At 41.3% G+C, this 20,520-nt stretch overlaps 1 protein-coding gene across 3 annotated transcripts in view; it reads right to left on the bottom strand.

The window, feature by feature from the left end:
• ndfip2 (Nedd4 family interacting protein 2) overlaps positions 1–20,520 on the bottom strand; it is a 110,614-nt gene that overhangs the window by 70,305 nt on the left and 19,789 nt on the right. For all 3 annotated transcript variants that reach the window (XM_059646515.1, XM_059646516.1, XM_059646517.1), the window contains exon 2: positions 622–766. In XM_059646515.1, the coding sequence (XP_059502498.1) occupies positions 622–766 (145 nt within the window). The remainder of the gene's footprint in view (positions 1–621; positions 767–20,520) is intronic.

Genomic DNA, 20,520 nt, shown 5'->3' with positions numbered 1-20,520 from the left:
TTCTTCATCTCGTCTTGCCTCCATGCAATTTCAAATGGACAGCAACACAGCCGTTGTTTAATTGTCCTCTGAATGGCATGGCCAGCATTTACTGCATGCACACATCCCATGTGCAAATAAAACAATAAAACCAATCAGGTCTCTTGTTTCAATCATGGCACTATTTCTGAATTCCCCACTCTTCACGTCCTGGAGGTTACCACTGACCAGGAACTTCACTGGGCCTGTCATAAAAGCAGGTTAAAGAATGGAAAATCTGCAGTGAGCAACTCAACTCTGACTTCCCAAAGTTCTTCCACTGTGTAAAAGACAAAAACCAAGAGAGTGCTGTACACTTGCCTGGATACATAAGCGCTACTCCAACAATACTCAAGAAGCTCACTAGTATCCAAAGTCAAGGTACCCTCTCTCCTAACTTGAGTACATATCAACATTCATACATAGTCACAGACTGAGAAATTTGGACAGTCGCCCTAACAGCGCTGTGAACTACTCACCAGATGGACAGCAGTGATTCAAGAAGGCAGGGCTAACCACACAGGAAATAAATATTGTCCCCTTCACAAATGCTTAAATCCCAAATATTAAAAAATGAAGTGGAGGTATTTCTAAACCTCTGACCTGTGGCTGATGCAGTTGCTCCCATTGTGACACTGCTGTAAGGTGGTGGGGCTATGTCGGTTTCAGTTGAGGTTTGAGGAGACTCTGTGGGAAGATTTGGCTGTGAAGCATCAGATGTTTGTGGAGAATCATCCTCATTATGCAGCTGTTGTAACAAAAAAAAATTAAAGCAGAGTAATTGGAACATTGTCAAATCATTCCAATCATAAATAATAATGTAGTAAAATATATATTATCCAACATACACGGTCAGGACCAGTTCTGTCAGTTGCTCAATGAAGAGATCATTAAAAAGTCTCACACATAGAACATAGAACAGAGAACATAGAACATTACAGCACAGTACAGGCCCTTCGGCCCTCGATGTTGTGCCGACCTGTCATACCGATCTCAAGCCCATCTAACCTACACTATTCCATGTACGTCCATATGCTTATCCAATGACAACTTAAATGTATCTAAAGTTGGCGAATCTACTACCGTTGCAGGCAAAGCGTTCCATTCCCTTACTACTCTGAGTAAAGAAACTACCTCTGACATCTGTCCTATATCTTTCACCCCTCAATTTAAAGTTATGCCCCCTCGTGCTCGCCGTCACCATCCTAGGAAAAAGGCTCTCCCTATCCACCCTGTCTAACCCTCTGATTATTTTATATGTCTCAATTAAGTCTCCTCTCAACCTTCTCCTCTCTAATGAAAACAGCCTCAAGTCCCTCAGCCTTTCCTCGTAAGACCTTCCCTCCATACCAGGCAACATCCTAGTAAATCTCCTCTGCACCCTTTCCAAAGCTTCCACATCCTTCTTATAGTGCAGTGACCAGAACTGTACGCAATACTCCAAGTGCGGCCGCACCAGAGTTTTGTACTGCTTCACCATAACCTCTTGGTTCCGGAACTCGATCCCTCTATTAATAAAAGCTAAAACACTGTATGCCTTCTTAACAGCCCTGTCAACCTGGGTGGCAACTTTCAAGGATCTGTGTACGTGGACACCGAGATCTCTCTGCTCATCTACACTGCTAAGAATCTTACCATTAGCCCTGTACTTTGCCTTCTGGTTACACCTACCAAAGTGCATCACCTCACACATGTCTGCATTAAACTCCATTTGCCACCTCTCAGCCCAGCTCTGCAGCTTATCTATGTCTCTCTGCAACCATGTTGCTTTGTTGTGTTCAGTAGTGACCATCACTCCCAATATATGGTCAAAGCTTTGCTGGATGCTAGGTTGTGTATATACTGACCTATACCAACTTTTAGGCTGCACTTATCTCTATAATCACTGTAGAAACCAGAGAGATATGAATTTCCTGATGATTAATTCAGTAGATCACACAACAGGACTGCACATTCCAAGACTTTCACTGTAACAAATATCCTAGGCAACTAACGTATAGTTTAAGTAAGCTACAGATAAGTAGTTCCCTCTTAACTTCTAATATAACAGAAAACCCCATTCATTCAGTGTTTGTACATTATACTGCACTCTTAGCAGACATGCAGACTTGATTTTGAAGTTCAATTTTGCCTGGTGTTAACATGGTTTCTTTTCCCTATTGCACTAAGGTGAATCTTCCAGCATCCTGCAAACTTCTTTATTTAACCTTGTAAGCATTATCAAATGAACTCCTTGTTGTAAGAATCCATCTGGTAATTCTGTGGTCTCTAAACTTTCACAAGCCTTGTTTCCTCCAACACGGGCCTTGTAACCAGCCCTTCACTTGGTGATCATCCCAAAGGCAGTCTTTTTCTACTGCTTGGCACTATAACATCAACTGTGGGCTCACTTTTCACAATTGTGGGCAGCAGGTAGGTCAGTTGCCTTCTCCTATGTCCAGATGTTAGAGCTTTCAATAGGTTCTGATCTAGTTTCTTTCCTCACAAGAAACTAGGTCAGATGGGTTGACCGCAAGGCAAAAGTAAGAGGGTCATATGGCCTCCTTCATGATTTCATTTTACTTTGAATGAAAGGGTCACATACATAACTTTTGCAGAAATTAATTCATCTTATCATTAAGGCACCTAAATTATTAGATTTGGAAAAATATTCAAGAGCAGGAAGACACTAGCCCAGGATTTGTACAGAATGTCACCATCATTACCCCTCTGAATTAAATAGCAACTTTAGGATTTAATTGCAAGTGCACGCTAAGATACGGTCTACTCCTCCATAGGCTATGCTGTGAATCTTCAACACAACCATCTAAAGCTCTTCTCAAAACAGTCGCCACTAAAATAATTTAATGAAGACCGTAACAGTTTAAGTCTCCTTCCAATAAGGTACAAGTTTTTTTTAAACTGTATGAGCAACAACATGGAGGTGGCAACAAATTTTTTTACTGAAAATAAACTGCAACATCATTTGTAGATAATGAAGTGTGAAGCTGGATGAACACAGCAGGCCAAGCAGCATCTCAGGAGCACAAAAGCTGACGTTTCGGGCCTAGACCCGAAACGTCAGCTTTTGTGCTCCTGAGATGCTGCTTGGCCTGCTGTGTTCATCCAGCTTCACACTTTATTATCTTAGATTCTCCAGCATCTACACTTCCCATTATCTCTGCAACATCATTTAGATTTCTCCATAGCTAATTACCAGATTTTCAAAAACAGTATTTCAATCTGTACTTTGAAACCAAGTATATGTCCCAAACTTTAAAAAATGATTTTACGAAGAATAAAGTGAATTTGTTATTAATGCTTTTCATTTTCTACTTGGCTACTTAAAAATTATCCTTATACAGCTTGATAACATAACTGCATACTGGAGCTGGGAATTCTAATTAGCGAACAAATTTCTCTTCATAGATAACCAGATATTTCAATGCAGCTTTCTTTGAGGTCAGCTATGATTGCTGCAACTTCAACACTGATGGAAACTATAGTCTAATGATTATCTTTGTCCATTGTAAAAACTGAAGGTCACATATATAATGTTTGGCAAAAGGCAACATTGTTTAAACTGGATTAATGCCTTGCGATAGGGTTAGGGTTAGGGTTAGGGTGTTTTATTATCCCATTAACACACACTTGGACAATAGCAAACACACCCAGTTTCTTCAGGTGCATTGTTTACACCAAGATAGAGAAGCACTTGCTGTTTTGTAAAAGCATAATATATCAAACATTATTTTTAAAATTTAGAGCTAATGTGGATCTGACAATGTGAGAAACCATGAACTTTCTAAATTAACTCAACAGCACAGAAGAAAGAAATAACTTCGCCTAGGAATCAGTTCATGCTTTAAAACGCTAAAGCCCACTATGACATGAGGGAAATGTGGACATAGAGTCATATAGCACGGAAATAAACCATTCAGTCCAACAGATCACTGCCTTTTTCTTCAGTACTATGAGCTTTTTTCAAGATTTATTATTCATTTCCCCAAGTTCTCTGGCTTCAAGGTACTTCTCCACAGTAAATACTGACATAAAATATCCTTTTAATATCTCACCCATCTACTATGGTTCCACACAAATACTCAATCTTTTAAGGGCCCTATTCTCTCTCTTTTGTTCTTAGTGTATATACAGAATTACTTTGGATTATCCTTAACTCTGTTTGCCAAAGCTATCTCATCTCTCCTTTATCCTCTCCTAATTTCCCTTTTAAGTACAGTTATTTTACTCCCACTGCCCTGCACTCCTCCAGGAATTCACTTGATCCCAGCAAGCGGTGAAGGCGGTAACTGGTGTGTTGGCCTTTATAGCAACAGAATTTGAACACAGATCCAGGATATTTTGCTGCAAATTTACAGGGCTTTGATGAGACCACACCTGTGCACTTTGATCTCCTTATCTGAAGAAGGGTGTTCTTGCTATAAAAGGGAGTCCAACAAAGGTTTACCGGACTTATTCCTGTGATAGCACAACTGATGCATGATGAGAGATTAAATCAGTTAGGACTATATTTACTTGGAATTCAGAAGAATTGGGGGGGGGGGGGGCGCGGATCTTAAAAAATTTCAAAAAAGACTAGGCAAGGTCAATGCAGAAAGGACATGCCTGATGATGAAGGAATCCAGAACTATGGGTCGCAGTCTAAGTATATAAGGTAGACCATTTAGCATGAAGATCAGGAAGAAAATTCTTCACCCAAAGACTGGTAACCCTGTAGAATTCTCGGACATAGAATGCAATCAAGGACAAAATATTGCATAATTTCAATAAAGAGTTGAATATAGCAAGTTGGGGTAAAGGCATTAAAAGGACATGGGGGAAAAGCAGGAACATGCTAAGAAGTTGGATGATCAGCCAGGATCATAATGAATGGTGGAACAGAATTAAAGCTTCTGTTGTAAAAAAGGTAAGTAATTAAACCAATCTTGGGAGTGTCAGAAGCAGCACCAGTTCAGAGTCAAATGCCCTACTCCCATTTTCTATACTTCTAGTTCAATGAGGCTTGGTCATAACATTCAGATGTACAGGCATGAACAATAGCAGAGCCACCAAACCTCCACCACCAAAATCCAGACTGGGCCAGAAGTTGACCATATTCACCCGGCAGTAAAATTTGTCTCTTGATCTTAACAGTATTAAGGGTCACACTCACTCTAGGTGTTAGTTTGATTTTGAGTGCAAAAACAGACAGAAAGACTGTTATTGATTGGTAGTTAAGTACACTCCCCACATCTCAGAAATGCAATTTCAGCAGAATGTCTTTTTCAAATGATGGAATAACTACTGTCATGTAGGTAGACTAATGACATAGTATTACAGGATAAAGGGGAGACATGCACTCCAAGGTTTATGACGGCAGGTCAGGGGAGAAGGGATAATGCAAGCAAACTGCACAACTAAGTGCTATACAACACACAGCAACTTTAATGTGCAGCCATATGCCACATTGTCAATGCCTTAAGGTAACTAACATCTAATTTAATGGACATCTAATCACCTAATTTTGAAATGGGAGAAGATCATTTCAGTTGCTTCATTGAAGGGGAGACATTTTGATCTGCTTGTTATCACACTACTCTTTCATATTAAGTAGAAATGAATGGCACATTACACAGTTCGTTCCCTTTTTCATAGTTCGCTTCTTGCACAACATAAAATGGCTTCATATAAAATTACAGAAGCAATTCCATTTAATACATTTGGACTGGAGTCACACCATCTGCTGTCTGATGACCAAAAACTTGCTCATGCCATTACCAGTGATAGAATTATGAGGTGCTAGCCTGGTGAAGCAACTAAACAGAATTCTGTGCGTATTAAACAGCATGCTATGGACAGAGCTAAGGTGAACCCAAAAACAATGAGTCAGGCCACAAATCTGTAGTTTTGTACCATTCAAATGATACATGATGGCATATAATTGTGTAATTAAAAGGAAGTGGTGCCATGAATATTGTCATGATGATGATGATGAGGCCAGCACAACACAAATCAACAAGAATACAGTATTTAAAAGTATCTTTAACTAGAAGATAGATCTAAACAGATTGAATAGAAAGTATGTTATTATACACCTCTGGAATAGATGGGACTTGAACCCAAGCCTCCTGGTCCAAAGGGAGGACGTGATCAGTGTGCCACTGGAGGGACCCCAACTTTTAGCTAGAAATACCACAGAGACGATCCTTCTCAGCTGCCTGCAGTTAGAAACCATCTACATAATTTGAAGAAATGGCTGTGTGTATTAAGTACAGCATAGAATTTACGGCACCTAAAAATCCTGAGTGCTGAAGACCTGCTCCCCAGAAATAAATGAACTGCTCCAGTGTAGCTATAATAGTGACATCTAAAAGGTAATGTGGAAATTTGCTCAACGATAGATATTTTCAATCGACCGGTTTAGACAACGCTAGAGCAAGTCAGACCACTGTTGGTCCAGAAGTTGGAATGTGACCACTGCATCACAAGGTCCTTTTTTGATAGATATTTTTAAATCAATCTGGCTATCTGTTCACATGTGAGATGACAACACATCTGGAGCAGGTGGGGCTGGAGCCCAGGCCTTCGAACAGAGAGGTTGGCGCACAACCATTACATAATAAAGCACTTCTTTTTTGTGCAGCTATATAAAATCAGACAAATTTAACATGACCAACTGCTACTGAAATCAATAACTTGCAAACTGGTGGAAGGAGTTGTCAAAAATGAAAGCAAGCATCCCTTATCTAAAAAATAAGCTCTAAAGAAAAGTCACTGGGCCAGAAGTATTGGCTCTGCATCTCTCTCCACAGATACTGCCAGACCCATTGTGCTTTTCCAGCAATTTCTGTTTTTGGCCCTTAATCATTGATAAATATTTCCTAAGCAGCATGATCTGGAATGTTATTACATGTCTCTGGTACCTGAACCTCTTGATCCAGAGGTAGGAACAGGGCTATCACTGTGCCACTCTATCTGCAATCATGCCTTGCATAAAGAAGTACAGTTGTGGTCGAAGCACGAGACAGCACTGCATGACCTCCTCACAGCAAAGCCCTTGATCATCTACCTTCAGCTGCTTCTCTAATGAATTTGCTCTACCATAAAAGGTCAGCTATAGCAGTATTCAATGAGAAGTGCAGAGCGCACACCTTCATTTGTCGAATAATGAATTAGTCCATCAAATAAGACCTATTAATAACCATTTCACAAGTGTTCAACATTGATTTGTCTCTTGTAGGAGACAATCGAAGCAACCGTCATTTAACAACATTACTACAATGAAGTCTACTACTATCAACATGCTGAGATTCACCCTTGGGCAGAAACTCAACAAGACTAGTTGCATAAATACTGTGACCTTCAGAGCTGGTTAGAAACTGAATATTGCATAAATGGCTTAACTCCCTAAATCCAAAAGTGTTTCGACAATCAATAATGGCCAAGTCAAAGACATGATGGAGTAAGATAGAACGTTCCCCACTTGCCTGGAAGGTGCAGAACAAGAGCATTCTAGAGCTGCGTGGTATCAAGAAGACTGACACTGCATGGTCCAGATGAAGCATTCATACCCTCCAGCATCACAGCTGTTGATTCTAACAGTCTAGAAGGCACACATCAAGATCTTATCAGTGACATCTCCTAATTTCTAACACCATAAAAGGACATCAACAGGCGCTTGGAAACTCAAATCTCCTTGTGGGTCCGTGAAAAATCACATGACACCCCACATCAGCTAGATATCACTACTCCGTAATCATCACATGATAATAATTCTGAAACTTGCTCTTTAACAGGATTGTGGGAGTACCTTCACCACAAGGGCTGCAGCAGTTCAAGGAAAAGGTTCACCTCATGAACTACCTTCTCAAGGGCAACTAACAATGGGAAACAAAAAAGTGCCAGCTTTGTCAGATATGTAGATATATCAAGTTTCCTTTGTAAATATCCTGCAGAAACAGTAAATGAAAATATCAACATTTGTTTAGAGATAAACCTCCAGCCTCAATGTTTATGTAAACAATAAACAGGGGCTATTGATTGTCAAATTAAGCAAAACATTGTTTCATTGTTTACCCTTCATTCACAACATATTACAGATCATATTAATGGAAGAATAACTAGTGCTAAGCAATTGAAATAATCATCTATCCCCAGGTGACTATTGTTCTAGTTCATCCCGTGTTCCCACTCAACAAAAACAAAAAAAAGTGGGCATTACATCCAAGTTTTTCATCTCTCACTCATCAGGACTAGAACTCAAGAAATGAACATTAGAACAGCAACAATAACAAACAGCATGAGAAGATGGTGCTAATTAGTTGGCATTCAGATGCAGCAGGAATGTTCAGTGTCAATCTTAGTTAACCGATTAAACACTGATCAGACATGTAGGCTCTGATTTACCAGGGCATTGTCATGTGGGAATCAGCAAAGATTGTTAATCCCACAAACCTTTCCTCAAAACACGAAGTGCAATGTTTGAAGGAGTTATTTTTACCAGCAAAGAACAAGGACCTGAGATACGAGGATACATAGCCTTTAGCATGTGCAGATGAATCACCCTGCAAACCCAACTGATAACCTTAATTTGGTTTCTGGTCTAATTCTTAGCATTGTCAGGATTTGGTAAATGTTGTCCAATAGAAAAATCAACTGTAATCTCAAACATGGCGATCTAAGATTTGTAAGCAAAGGATGGTGGGGCACTATTAGTATGCTGCTGCTGAAAATGATCAAAAGCCTATATTATTTGACACAGTCCAGTAGCCACGGGGCATCTTTTCTATACCTGGCACGACATTGATGCTGAAACTCACATCCACATTAAACGTGGGTGTGATAAGCAACAAACGTATTTTGGCATGAAGAGCTTCTTATTAGTGGAGAACAGCACTTGCATATTTGCTGCAACGTGGCAAGATGAAAGACCATCAGACCATAAGATATGAGTCAAAATAGGCAATTCAGTGTATTGAGTCTCTCGGCCATTTCATTAGATCATGGCTGATATGATAACCCTCAGCCTCATTCTAGAATCTTTTCCCTTTTATCCCTATTTAAAATCTAGCTCAGTCCAGAACAAACCAGCTATGACTCTATGACATAGCCATCTGCAGTAAAGAATTCCACAGATTCGCTAACCTCAGAAAGGGAAAGAATTTTTGCACAGCCACCCTGTTAAATTCCCTAAAAATTTTGTATAGATAAGGCTGTCTTTCATTCTCCAACACTCAATTAAGTAAAGGCCAAAACTATTCACTCACTCATGAGACAGTCTGTCCGTAACTGGAATCAACTGAGTGAACCTTGTATGGACTACCATCCATGTCAGTATATTTTATTTCAGGTAATAGGACTCCCAAAGCTGTTCATATCATTCCAATTGTGGTCACACTAGTGCATAATACTAGCTAAGTTTTTACTGCATTCCTTTTGAAGTAACAGCCAACACGCCATTAGTTTCTTTATTATCTGCAGAAACTATGTTAGCTTGTTGTAGTTTATGTACAAGTGCTCTGAAAATCCTTCTGTGTCATAGAGATTTACATACCCTTTGGTCCAACTTTTCCATTCAGACCAGATATCCAAAATAAATCTAGTCCCATTTGCCAGCATTTGGCCTATATCCCTTTAAATCCTTCCTATTCATATAGCAACCAGGTGCCTTTTAAACATTGTGATTGTATCAGCCTCTGCCACTTCCTCTGGCAGTTCATTCCATACATGCACCACCATCTGCGTGAAAAAGTTGCACCCTTAGACTCCTTTTAAAGCATTCCCTCTCACATTAAATCTATACCCTCTAGTTCTGGACTCTCCCACCCAGTGAAAAGACTTGTCTACCTATCCAATCCACGCCTCTCACAATTTTATAAATGTTTAAGGTCACCTGTCAGCCTTAGATGCTCCAGGGAAAATAGCCCCAGCCTATTCAGCACCTCCCCATAGCTCAAACCTCCAACCCTGGCCACATCCTTGTAAATCTTTTCTGAGACCTCCCAAGTTTCACAACATCCTTCCTATAGCAGGGAGACCAACACTGCACACAGTATTCCAATCAAGGCTTAACCCATGTTCTCCAAAGCTGAAACATGACCTCCCAACTCCCACATTCAATGCACTGACCTATAAAGGCAAGCATATTAAACACCTTCTTCACTAACATCTACGTGTGACTCCACTTTCAAGTAACTATGAACGTGCACCCCAAAGTTTCTTTGTTCAACAACACTATCCAGAACTTTACCATTAAGTGAATAGGTCTTGGCCAGATTTGCCTCTCCAAAAGGCAGCACCTCACATTTATCTAATTTAAACTCTATCTGCCACACCTCGGCCCATCGGCCCATGTGATCAAAGTCCTCTTGTACTCTGAGCTAACCTCCTTGGCTGTCCACTATGCCTCCAATGTTGGTGTCATCTGCAAACTTACTAAATATACACCTTATATTCATATCCAAATAATTTATACAAATGTCAAAAAGCAGCGGATCTAGCACCAACCCTTGTGGCACACCATTGCTCACAGGCCACCAACCTGAAAAACAACATACCACCACCACCCTGTCTCTTCTTCCTTTAAGCCAGTTCCGTATCCATATAGCTAGTTCTCTCTAAATTCCATATGACCCAACTTTGCTAGCCAGTCTACCATGAGAAACCTTGTCAATCACCTTGCTGAAGACCATACAGATCACATCCACCACTCTGCCCTCAATCCTCTGTTAGTTCTTCACAAAAAAACTCAATCAAGATCATGAGACACAATTTCCCACACACTAAACCATGTTGATTATCCCTAATCAGGCCTTGCCTTTCCAAATACACATAAATTCTGTTCCTCAGGATCCTCTCCAACATGTCCACCACTGATGTTAGGCTCATTGATCTATTGTTCCCTGGCTTTTCTTTACCACTTTTATTAAATTGTGGCACCACATTAGCCAACCTCCAGTCTTCCAGCATCTCACCTGTGGCTTAAGATGATATAAATATCTCAACAAGGAGCCCAGCAATTACTTCCCTAGCTTCCCAGAGTTCTAGAGTATACCTGACCATGTTGCAGGAATTTATCCACCTTCATACTTTTTAAGACATACAACACCACCTCCTCTGTAATATGGACATTTTTCAAAACGTCACTATTTATATCCCTATGTTGACTATCTTCCATATCATTCTCCACAGTAAACACGGATGCAAAGAACTCATTCAGTATCTTTCCCCAGGCTGAAGCTTTCTATAATCTTTCTTTATTCAAATAATAATGAGGTCTTCTTTTCTTCCTGCTGAAATGCATAACCTAATTTTCCCACATTAAATGCCAATTTTATACCCCTTCCTTAACCTGTCCATATCCATCTGCAGATAATGTATTGTCTTGAGCACCTGCCTTCCCAACCATTTTTCAGTGATAGTTTTTCATTTTTCTCATCCAAGCCATTAATACATATTGTAAATAATTGTGGTCCCAACATTCATTCCTGTGGGATTCCTCCAGATACACACTGGCATCCTGCAAATGTTCACCTTATTCCAAGTCTGTTTTATATCAGTTATACTGATATATAGCTTCAACATTATTGGGTCTTATTAAGCCTAATGTGTGGTATATTATCATGTGCCTTTTGATAATCCCAATATATTACATTCACTGCTTCCCCTTTATGTATTCCGCTTGCTACCTCCTCAAAAGAACACAAATAAATTTATCAGGCACCCTCCCAAACTGAATGCTAAATTCTACCATGCATAGTCACTGTTTCCTAGGGGGATCTTTTACTTTGAAGTTGTTTATTAAACTTACCTTATTACACATTATCAAATGAAAAACAGTCAGATTGAGATTCACAATATATTTTCTGATTGGATCCACATGACATTGTTCCAGGAAGCTGTCCCAAATATAATATTTGTTGTTCCTCATTGCAACTTCTGTCAGTCTCATTTTCCCAATTTATGTGATTTACCCATCATGAACATATTGCCTTTGTTACTTGCCCCATTATCTCCCGATTCATACAGATATCATATATGACAGGGATTCAAAGGGCCTACAAACTACTCTTACGAGTCTTTCCTTCCCCTTTTTATTTCTTACCTCCACCCATATGGACTCTGCATCATCCAATCCAAGATCATTTCTTACTATAATACATATTCCTTACATAATAATGTTAACCTTTTCTTCATGTCTGTCCTTTTGAAAAGTCACATATTCCTGAATGCCTAGATCCTAGCTTTAATCTTTTTAACCATGTCTCTATGATGCCTAGAATATCAAGCCCATTAACCTATATTTGCAACATTAATTCCAGCTAAATATTCTGTCCCAAACATTGCAAACATTCAAGTAAACAGCAATTACTTTTGCCTTTTTACCTTTTTTTTTCTTCCTTGGATCCCGTTTACTGCTGTTTTTCCATGTTTGTTCACTATTCCTTCCTGTCCCACTCTGGGTATTGATTTCCAAAATAGCTGCCTTGTAATGTTGTCATATCTCATGCTTAGTGAGCCTTCATTGCCCCTCTCCCTAATCCTGCTCCTCTTTTAATTAGTTTTAAGTGCCCTTTACAGTCCTAGTTATTTTGATTCTTCAGCACAGTTCAAGTGAAGCCCATCCCACTGGAACACCTCTCAACACTGGTGCCAGTGTCCCACCAACTGAAACCCAATAGCCCCAAACAATCTTTAGGCCACTGATTTAACTCCAACGTAATTTACCTTATGCCAATTTGTCCATGGGTCAGGTAGTAATCCAGAGATAATTAAACTGAAGTTTCTTCTTTCAATTTAGCTGGTAAACATTCAAATCTTTGAGCAGAATCTCCTTGTTATTCCTATCATTCTTGTTAGTATCAACATCCCCCTTTCATTCGAACTTCTTCTCCAGTTATGAGAAGCTGTCCTTGAACCAGATAACAGGCAGCCAGCAAGCCTAACTTTCAAAACTCCTGCTCAATGCTACACAGAACAGTGCCTATCCCCTTAATGATATTGTCCCCAAGCATTACAATGTTCTTATTTCTTCCCCACAGGAGCCATGAATGATTTGAGATTTTCCTGTGCCCAGGTGACTTGGTCAGTTTCCTCAGCCTCTTTGAAATACCCAATATTTTCCACATAGCTTGCAACAGCCTCTTTGGGCAACTGAAGTGCCAAAGATGTTCGACTATCACTTCCTGGGTTCCCATATATACCTTACTTGCAATCACACCTTCCTGTCACTGATCACAGACCAGTTTTTAATTACATAATCGGACGGATGCGATCATCCTTGGGAGTAAAGAGTCCAGGTAACTGTCCCCTTCCCTGATTGCCGCAATTGGTACAGTTCAGACTCCAACTTCTGAACTTGGATCTAAAGTTCCTCGAGCTGCAAACACTTAGAACAGTTAACTTCACCTGTTGCTCCAATTTTTAAGACACCTTAAGAGGTAGCCTGTGCACATTCAAAATGTGTGGCCATTAGCAGTTTAAGAAGTTCCAACAAAAACAGTAACTGATTATTTGATCAGAGTCAGCATCATAGAGGATGAGGTTGCCCTGTATGTTCTATTTTTCATCACGTTTGCTTGGAGTCAGCTGGCTTCATCAAGGGGAGATCATGTCTGACAAATCTATTAGAATTATTTGAGCTGGTAATGAACAAGTTAGTCGAAGGAGAACCAAAATAACCGCACATAAGCCAGTATCCTGTTACCAAGTCAACCCTTTACTTGTGCGTGAACTGTCTGCGGGCTATGACCCACTACCTCAAAGCCAGCCCCTAGAATGCAGAGATGCTCTAAATCTCCTATTTATATCTGTCAGCCAGGGTTCCTTGACAGGCCGAAGTTAACAGCCCCAATTAAGGATCTCATTATCAATGAAATCTGACCGGTCCTCATTCTAATCACTACAACGGCCAAAAGTATATGATATACTTGGGCTTTGACGAGGTGTCACACGGGAGGCTCTGAAATAAGTAGCCACGGTGTAAGGGGCAAGGTACTGGCATGGAGGCAGGACTGGCTGACCAGATGGCAGAGTGAGAATATAGGGGTCTTGTTCAGGGCGGTAGTGGAGTTCTGCAGGGATCAGTGTTGGGACCAGAGCCGTTCAGATTACAACAATCTGGATAAAGGAAATGAGGACGTTATCGCTAGGTTTACAGATTATACAAAGATAGGTGGAGAGGCAGGTAGTGTTGATGAAGCAGGGAGGCAACAGAAGACTTGGAGGGGCTTGAAGATTGGGCAAAGAAGTGGCAGATGGTATAGAATGGGGGGGGGGGGGAAAAAGTGTGAGGTTATGCATTTTGGCAGGAAGAACAGGCATAGATGATTAACCAAATGGTGAGGGGCTTCAGAAATCTGGAGCTAAAAGGGACTTGGGTGTCTTGTTCAGGGTCTCTTCAAGTTAATGTGTTGGTTCAGTTAGCAGCTAAGAAGGCAAACACAATGTTGGCGTGTATTTCAAGAGGGCTAGAATACAAGAGCAGAGATGTACTTCTGAATTTGTAGAGGCTCTGGTCAGACTGCATTTACGACACTGTGTGCAATTTTGGGCGCCATTTCTACGGAAAGGTGTGCTGGCCTTGGAGAGGGTCAAAAGAAGGCTTACAAGAATAATCATGGGGATTACGGGCTCGTCACATGAGGAGCAGTTGAAGACTGAGTCTGTTGTCTTATGTAGAAGGATGATGGAGGAGGATCTCATTTCAACTTGCAGAATACCAAAGAGGCCTGGTAGATTGAATCAACGTGGGAGATGATGTTTCCACAGCTGAGAGAGATTAGGACCCATGAACACAGTCTTGGTGAAAGGACAACCCTGTAGAGAGGACATGAAATGAGGGAGAATTTCTTTAACTGTAGGGTGGTAAATCTGTGGACCTCAATGCCACAGAAAGCTGCGGTGGCGAAGTCACTGACTGTATTCAAGATAGAGATAGGTAAGATCCTGATTAGTAAGAGGATCAAGGGTTTTGGGGAGAAAGCTGGAGAATGGAGGTTGACAAACATATCAGGCATGGTCACAAATGGTGAAGCAGACTTGATCGACTGAATTCTGTTCCTATACAGTATACTATGGTATGCAATACAATTACTTTGCGTATACGTGTGTGGGTGAAATGGAAATGAACTTTACGACTTGCTAAGTTCATGAATTTTACGAGAACATATTCGGACACTAGTGGTACATTTGGATTGCCTCAAATGACATTTTTAAAAATTCATTCATGGGTTGTGGATGTCACTGGCTTAGACAGCACTTATTGCCCATCATAGCTGGATTCGAGAAGACGGTAATGAGCAGCTTTCTTGAACCACTGCAACCCGTTTGTCACAATGTTATTGGAGAGTGAGTTCCAAGATTTTGACCCAGTGACAGCGAAGGCATGGTAATCTAATTCCAAATTAGGACAATGACTGGTTTGGAGGGAAGCTTGCAGGTGGTGGTGGTGTGCCCATGTATCTACTGTCCTCAATAGTAGTGGCGGTTTTAGAAGTCTAAGGAGACTTGCTGAATTTCAACAGCACATCTTAGAGATAGTACGTATTGCTACTGAGCGTTGGTGATGGAGACAGTGAATGTTTCAGAATGTGGCATCAAAGGTTGCTTTGTCTCAGATGGTATCAAGCTTTCTGATTGTTGCTGGAGCTACACTCAGAGGCAAGTAAAGACTGTTCCAACACACTGCTGACTTGCACCTTGTGAAGGGGAACACAGGCTTTAGGGAGTGAGGGATTGAGTTACTTGCTCCAAGATTCAAGCCACTGACTGACTGTTGTAGCCGCAGCATTTTTATGGCAAGTCCAGTTCAATTTCTAGTCAATAGTAACTCCCAGAATGTTGATGCTTGGGGATTGAATGATGGTAATGCCATTGTATGTCAAGAGGCAATAATTGGATTCTGTCTCCAATCAATGATCAGATTCTTACTTGAATGGGCATTGCTCAGTACTGTGCTGCATGATTGTTATTTGTGACTTGTACAGGTTTGGGTGGACATCGTCCAGGTCTTGCTGCATTTTAGCACAAAGAATATCGCCACTTCTGACATTATGATAGACGGAAAGTCATTGATGAAGCAGTACGGTCTAGGTGGCTCACCTTGAGGAACTCCTGGGGAGATGACTAACCTCCAAGAACCACAAGGATCTTCCTTTGTACAAGGTAAAATTCTAACAAGTGGAGAGATTTCCCTCTAATCTTCTCCCCCAATTCCCATGAGCTCCAGTTTTGCCAGGACTCCTTGAAGCCACACTTTATCAAATATGACCTTGTTGTCGAAGGCAGTCACTCTCACTTCACCTCCAGAATTCAGCCTTTTTGACCACGTTTGAACCAAGGTTGGAAGTTAAGAGATTAGGTGCCTGAGCAGAATGCAAACTAAGTGTCAGTGAGCAAGTTATTGATAAGTAATTTATGCTTGATAGTACCACTAACAACACCCTCTATCACTTTACTGATAATTGGAACTAAATTGATGGGCAATGATGCACCAGGATGGATTTGTCCTGTGTATGGTGTACACGACACACCAGAGAAATCTTGCACATTGTTAGGTTAGATTTCAGCTGGACAGAACAGGCTGGCTTGGGCTGTGGCAAGTTCTGGAGCAAAACGTCTTCAGTGTTATTGCTGGAACATTGTCAGGTCTCAAGCTTTGAAGTATCCTGTGCTTACAGTCATTTCTTGCTATCAGGAGGAATGAGTGGAATGGCTGATGACTGACATCTATGACGCTAGGGACCTTTAGTGGATCGATCAGTCACTCTGCATGTCTAGCTAACAATTATCGTGAATGCTTCAGCCTTGTCTACTGCGCTGACGTGCATGGTTCCCTTATCATTGAGGATATGATAGTTGTAAAGCCTCCTCCTTTGGTAAGGTGTTTAATTATTTACCACTGTTCACAACTAGATGAGTAGAGCTCAGATCTAATCAGTTGGTTGTGGAGTTGCTTACCCCAACCACTTCTGTGCTCAACAGCATAAGCAGGAAGTAGCTCTGTTTTATTGCTTCAATAGGTTGATACCTCATTTATAGCAATGTATGATCCTGGCATGCCCTCCTCTATTCTTCGGTAAACTAGGATCAGTGCTCAGGATTGTTGGTCACAGTAGAATGTGGCACGACATGAGGTTGAAGATTATATTGGTATACAATTCTAAGCTGCTAATGACTCACAGCACTTGATGACTGCTCGGTCATTTCGTACTGATAGTGGCACAGGACACAGAAGATGGGCATTTTCTACGTGAAGACAGGACTTGTCTCCACAAAGACTGTGCAATGGTCACTCTTACTGAAAATGTCATTAATTTGCAGAAGGCAGATTGCAGACAGAGAGGTTGAGTATGTTTTCCGTCTTGCTGGTTTTCTCATTACCCATCACAGGTTCAGTCTAACACTTGGACTTGGCCAGCTCAGCAACACTGCTGAGCCATTCTTTGCGATAGTCACTGGAGTCTCCTAACCAAGGTAAATTCTGCAGCATTGCCACCCTCTGTGATTTCACCTACAGGGTGTAATCCCATGTTTCACCTGATGCCATGAGACTTCATAGAGCTGGACGTCAACGTTGAGGAATCCCAGGGCAATTTCATATCACTTGTGCTGGGTCTGTGGTTGGAACAGGGCACACTCAGGCACGGTGACGGTATTTTCTGAGACCTTGTGTTTAAAGTAGGAGTTTGAGAGGGTGGCTACTCAGGCAGTTGCTTAATTAGTCTATGAGACAGGTCCCCCAATTTGAGCATGAGGCCCCAGATGCCAGTCAGGTTGACAGACCTGAGATTGCTGTTGTCATTCTTTAGTCAATGAGAAGTGGTCCATTTGATGTCATTCCATGTTTTGTGGCTGATACAACTGAAAGGCTTGCTGGATCATTTCAGAAAACAGTTAAAAGTGAAGCAGACTGCTTTGGGTATCGAGTTACAGAACTGGTAAGAATGGCAGCTTTCCTTCTCTAAAGGACTTAGCGAACCAGCTCATCATCAGAGTTTTAAAACAGATTTTTACTGAATTCAAACTCCACCATTCGCCATGGTTAGTTTGAAACCAATGACACCAGAACATTAATTAATTAATTAAAAATGCTTGGAGAAGCTTGCTTGAACCTTTGGCTACTTGTGTATTGCCAGTTATAGATAAAACCGTCTTTAAAGGGATATACCCTTCGTAAACCTAGGGCAGTTCTTGTATACATGAGCCGTGAAGCTGAATCCTATCATATTTCACCAGGCAGGTTAACACCCAAAGGAAGTTCAACAAATGCCTAGATAATAAAATGTGAGGCTGCATGAACACAGCAGGCCAAGCAGCATCTCAGGAGCACAAAAGCTGACGTTTCGGGCCTAGACCCTTCATCAAAGAGGGGGATGGGGAGAGGGAACTGGAATAAATAGGGAGAGAGGGGGAGGCGGACCGAAGATGGAGAGTAAAGAAGATAGGCGGAGAGAGTATAGGTGGGGAGGTAGGGAGGGGATAGGTCAGTCCAGGGAAGACGGACAGGTCAAGGAGGTGGGATGAGGTTAGTAGGTAGATGGGGGTGCGGCTTGGGGTGGGAGGAAGGGATGGGTGAGAGGAAGAACCGGTTAGGGAGGCAGAGACAGGTTGGACTGGTTTTGGGATGCAGTGGGTGGAGGGGGGGGAAGAGCTGGGCTGGTTGTGTGGTGTAGTAGGGGGAGGGGGCGAACTGGGCTGGTTTAGGGATGCAGTAGGGGAAGGGGAGATTTTGAAACTGGTGAAGTCCACATTGATACCATTAGGCTGCAGGGTTCCCAGGCGGAATATGAGTTGCTGTTCCTGCAACCTTCGGGTGGCATCATTGTGGCAGTGCAGGAGGCCCATGATGGACATGTCATCTAGAGAATGGGAGGGGGAGTGGAAATGGTTTGCGACTGGGAGGTGCAGTTGTTTGTTGCGAACTGAGCGGAGGTGTTCTGCAAAGCGGTCTCCAAGCCTCCGCTTGGTTTCCCCAATGATGACATGTCCATAAAGGAGAAGATAGGGTGAGAGGAGACAGACAGGTCAAAGAGGCGGGGTTCGAGCCAGTGAAAATGAATGTAGGTAGGGAGTTATGGAGGGGATAGGTCAGTCCTGGGAGGACGGACAGGTCAGGGAGGCTGGAGGAGGTCAGTGGGTAGGATATGGGGTGGGGCTTGAGATGGGAGGAATGGTTAGGGAGGAGGGGACTAGCTGGGCTGGTTTTGCGATGTGGTTGGGGGAGGGGAGATTTTGAAGCTTGTGAAGTCCACATTGATACCCTAGGGCTGCAGGATTCCCAAGCGAAATATGAGATGCTGTTGTGCATCTTTCAGGTGGCATCATCGTGGCTAAGCAGGAGGCCCAGAATGGACGTGTCATCCAAGGAGTTGGGGTGTGAGAAAGAGTTGAAATGGTTCACAACTGAGAGGTACAGTTGTTTGTTGTAAACTGAGCACAGGTGTTCCGCAAAGTGGTCCACAAGCTTCCATCCAGCTTCACACCGTGTTATCTCAGATTCTCCAGCATTGGCAGTTCCTACCACATCAAGCTCAATTGTCAGACAGGATCTCACTTTAACATTGTAAGTGTGTTTACAAATTAAGACTGGAAAGATATCAGGTTTTAATACACTTTCAGAGAAGTTCAAGGTGTGGTTTGCTAGGTCTTAAACTTTCCAGTGAGTTTAACTATGTTGCAGTTTGTCATTTATTGTACCTTTGCCTCAGGTATACAAATAATTGGTTGATAGTACAGAACTTAAACATTGCTGAAGAGACAAAGTCAAATCTTGTCGTCTTGCATTCATCAGGATTAGAAGACAGGAAACCAAACTTACACGGGCAATAATTATTTACACAACAGGTGGAGAGGATGCAGATTGAACTTAGATTGTATGATTTAATTTTCCATTCAATTTAAGGCTAAGAAGTATGGATTTAAGATCAGTAGTTTTACATTTAAATAAAGAGAACAACAACATTAAGGAGAAAAGAGATGAATGAAATGAACTGAGAGATAAAGTTAAAGATAAGGCAGTAGCGATGTAGTGGCAAACATTTAAACATATTTAATAGTGAGTTATTAAACAACTATTTATTTGAATGCCCATTTCATAACTAATATCCAAAACATTCCAGTGAAAAAATAGACTGTCTCAGAATGATGCAAAATCTGTGGCTAACTAAGGAAGTTAAGAACAGTATTAAATAGATAAAAAAAAGGAGGACGTTTCTATTAAGACTAGGATGCACAGAATTTAAAACCACATGGAACAATTAAAACGTAATGAGGAAAAAGTCAGAGTTTGAGAGATAGCGAGCTGAAAGGATAAAAGAACTGATAGCAAAAATTTCTGTTAAGTTTTTGGAAACAAAGAATAATAAATTGAATGTTGGCATTCTAGAATGAGAGTCCGAGAAATTCATAATGGGAAATAAGGAAATGGCAGAAATATTGACAAATACTGTGTATCTGCCTTCAGTGTAGAAGACAAAAATAAAAACATCACAAACATACTTGTAAATTAAGAGAGGAAGGTCA

This window comes from Stegostoma tigrinum, chromosome 6 (assembly GCF_030684315.1).
Source record: "Stegostoma tigrinum isolate sSteTig4 chromosome 6, sSteTig4.hap1, whole genome shotgun sequence".
In the NCBI taxonomy this organism is placed as follows: domain Eukaryota; kingdom Metazoa; phylum Chordata; class Chondrichthyes; order Orectolobiformes; family Stegostomatidae; genus Stegostoma; species Stegostoma tigrinum.
The sequence above is the reverse complement of the archived record's forward strand: the minus strand, read 5'-3'. Positions and strand labels throughout refer to the sequence as shown.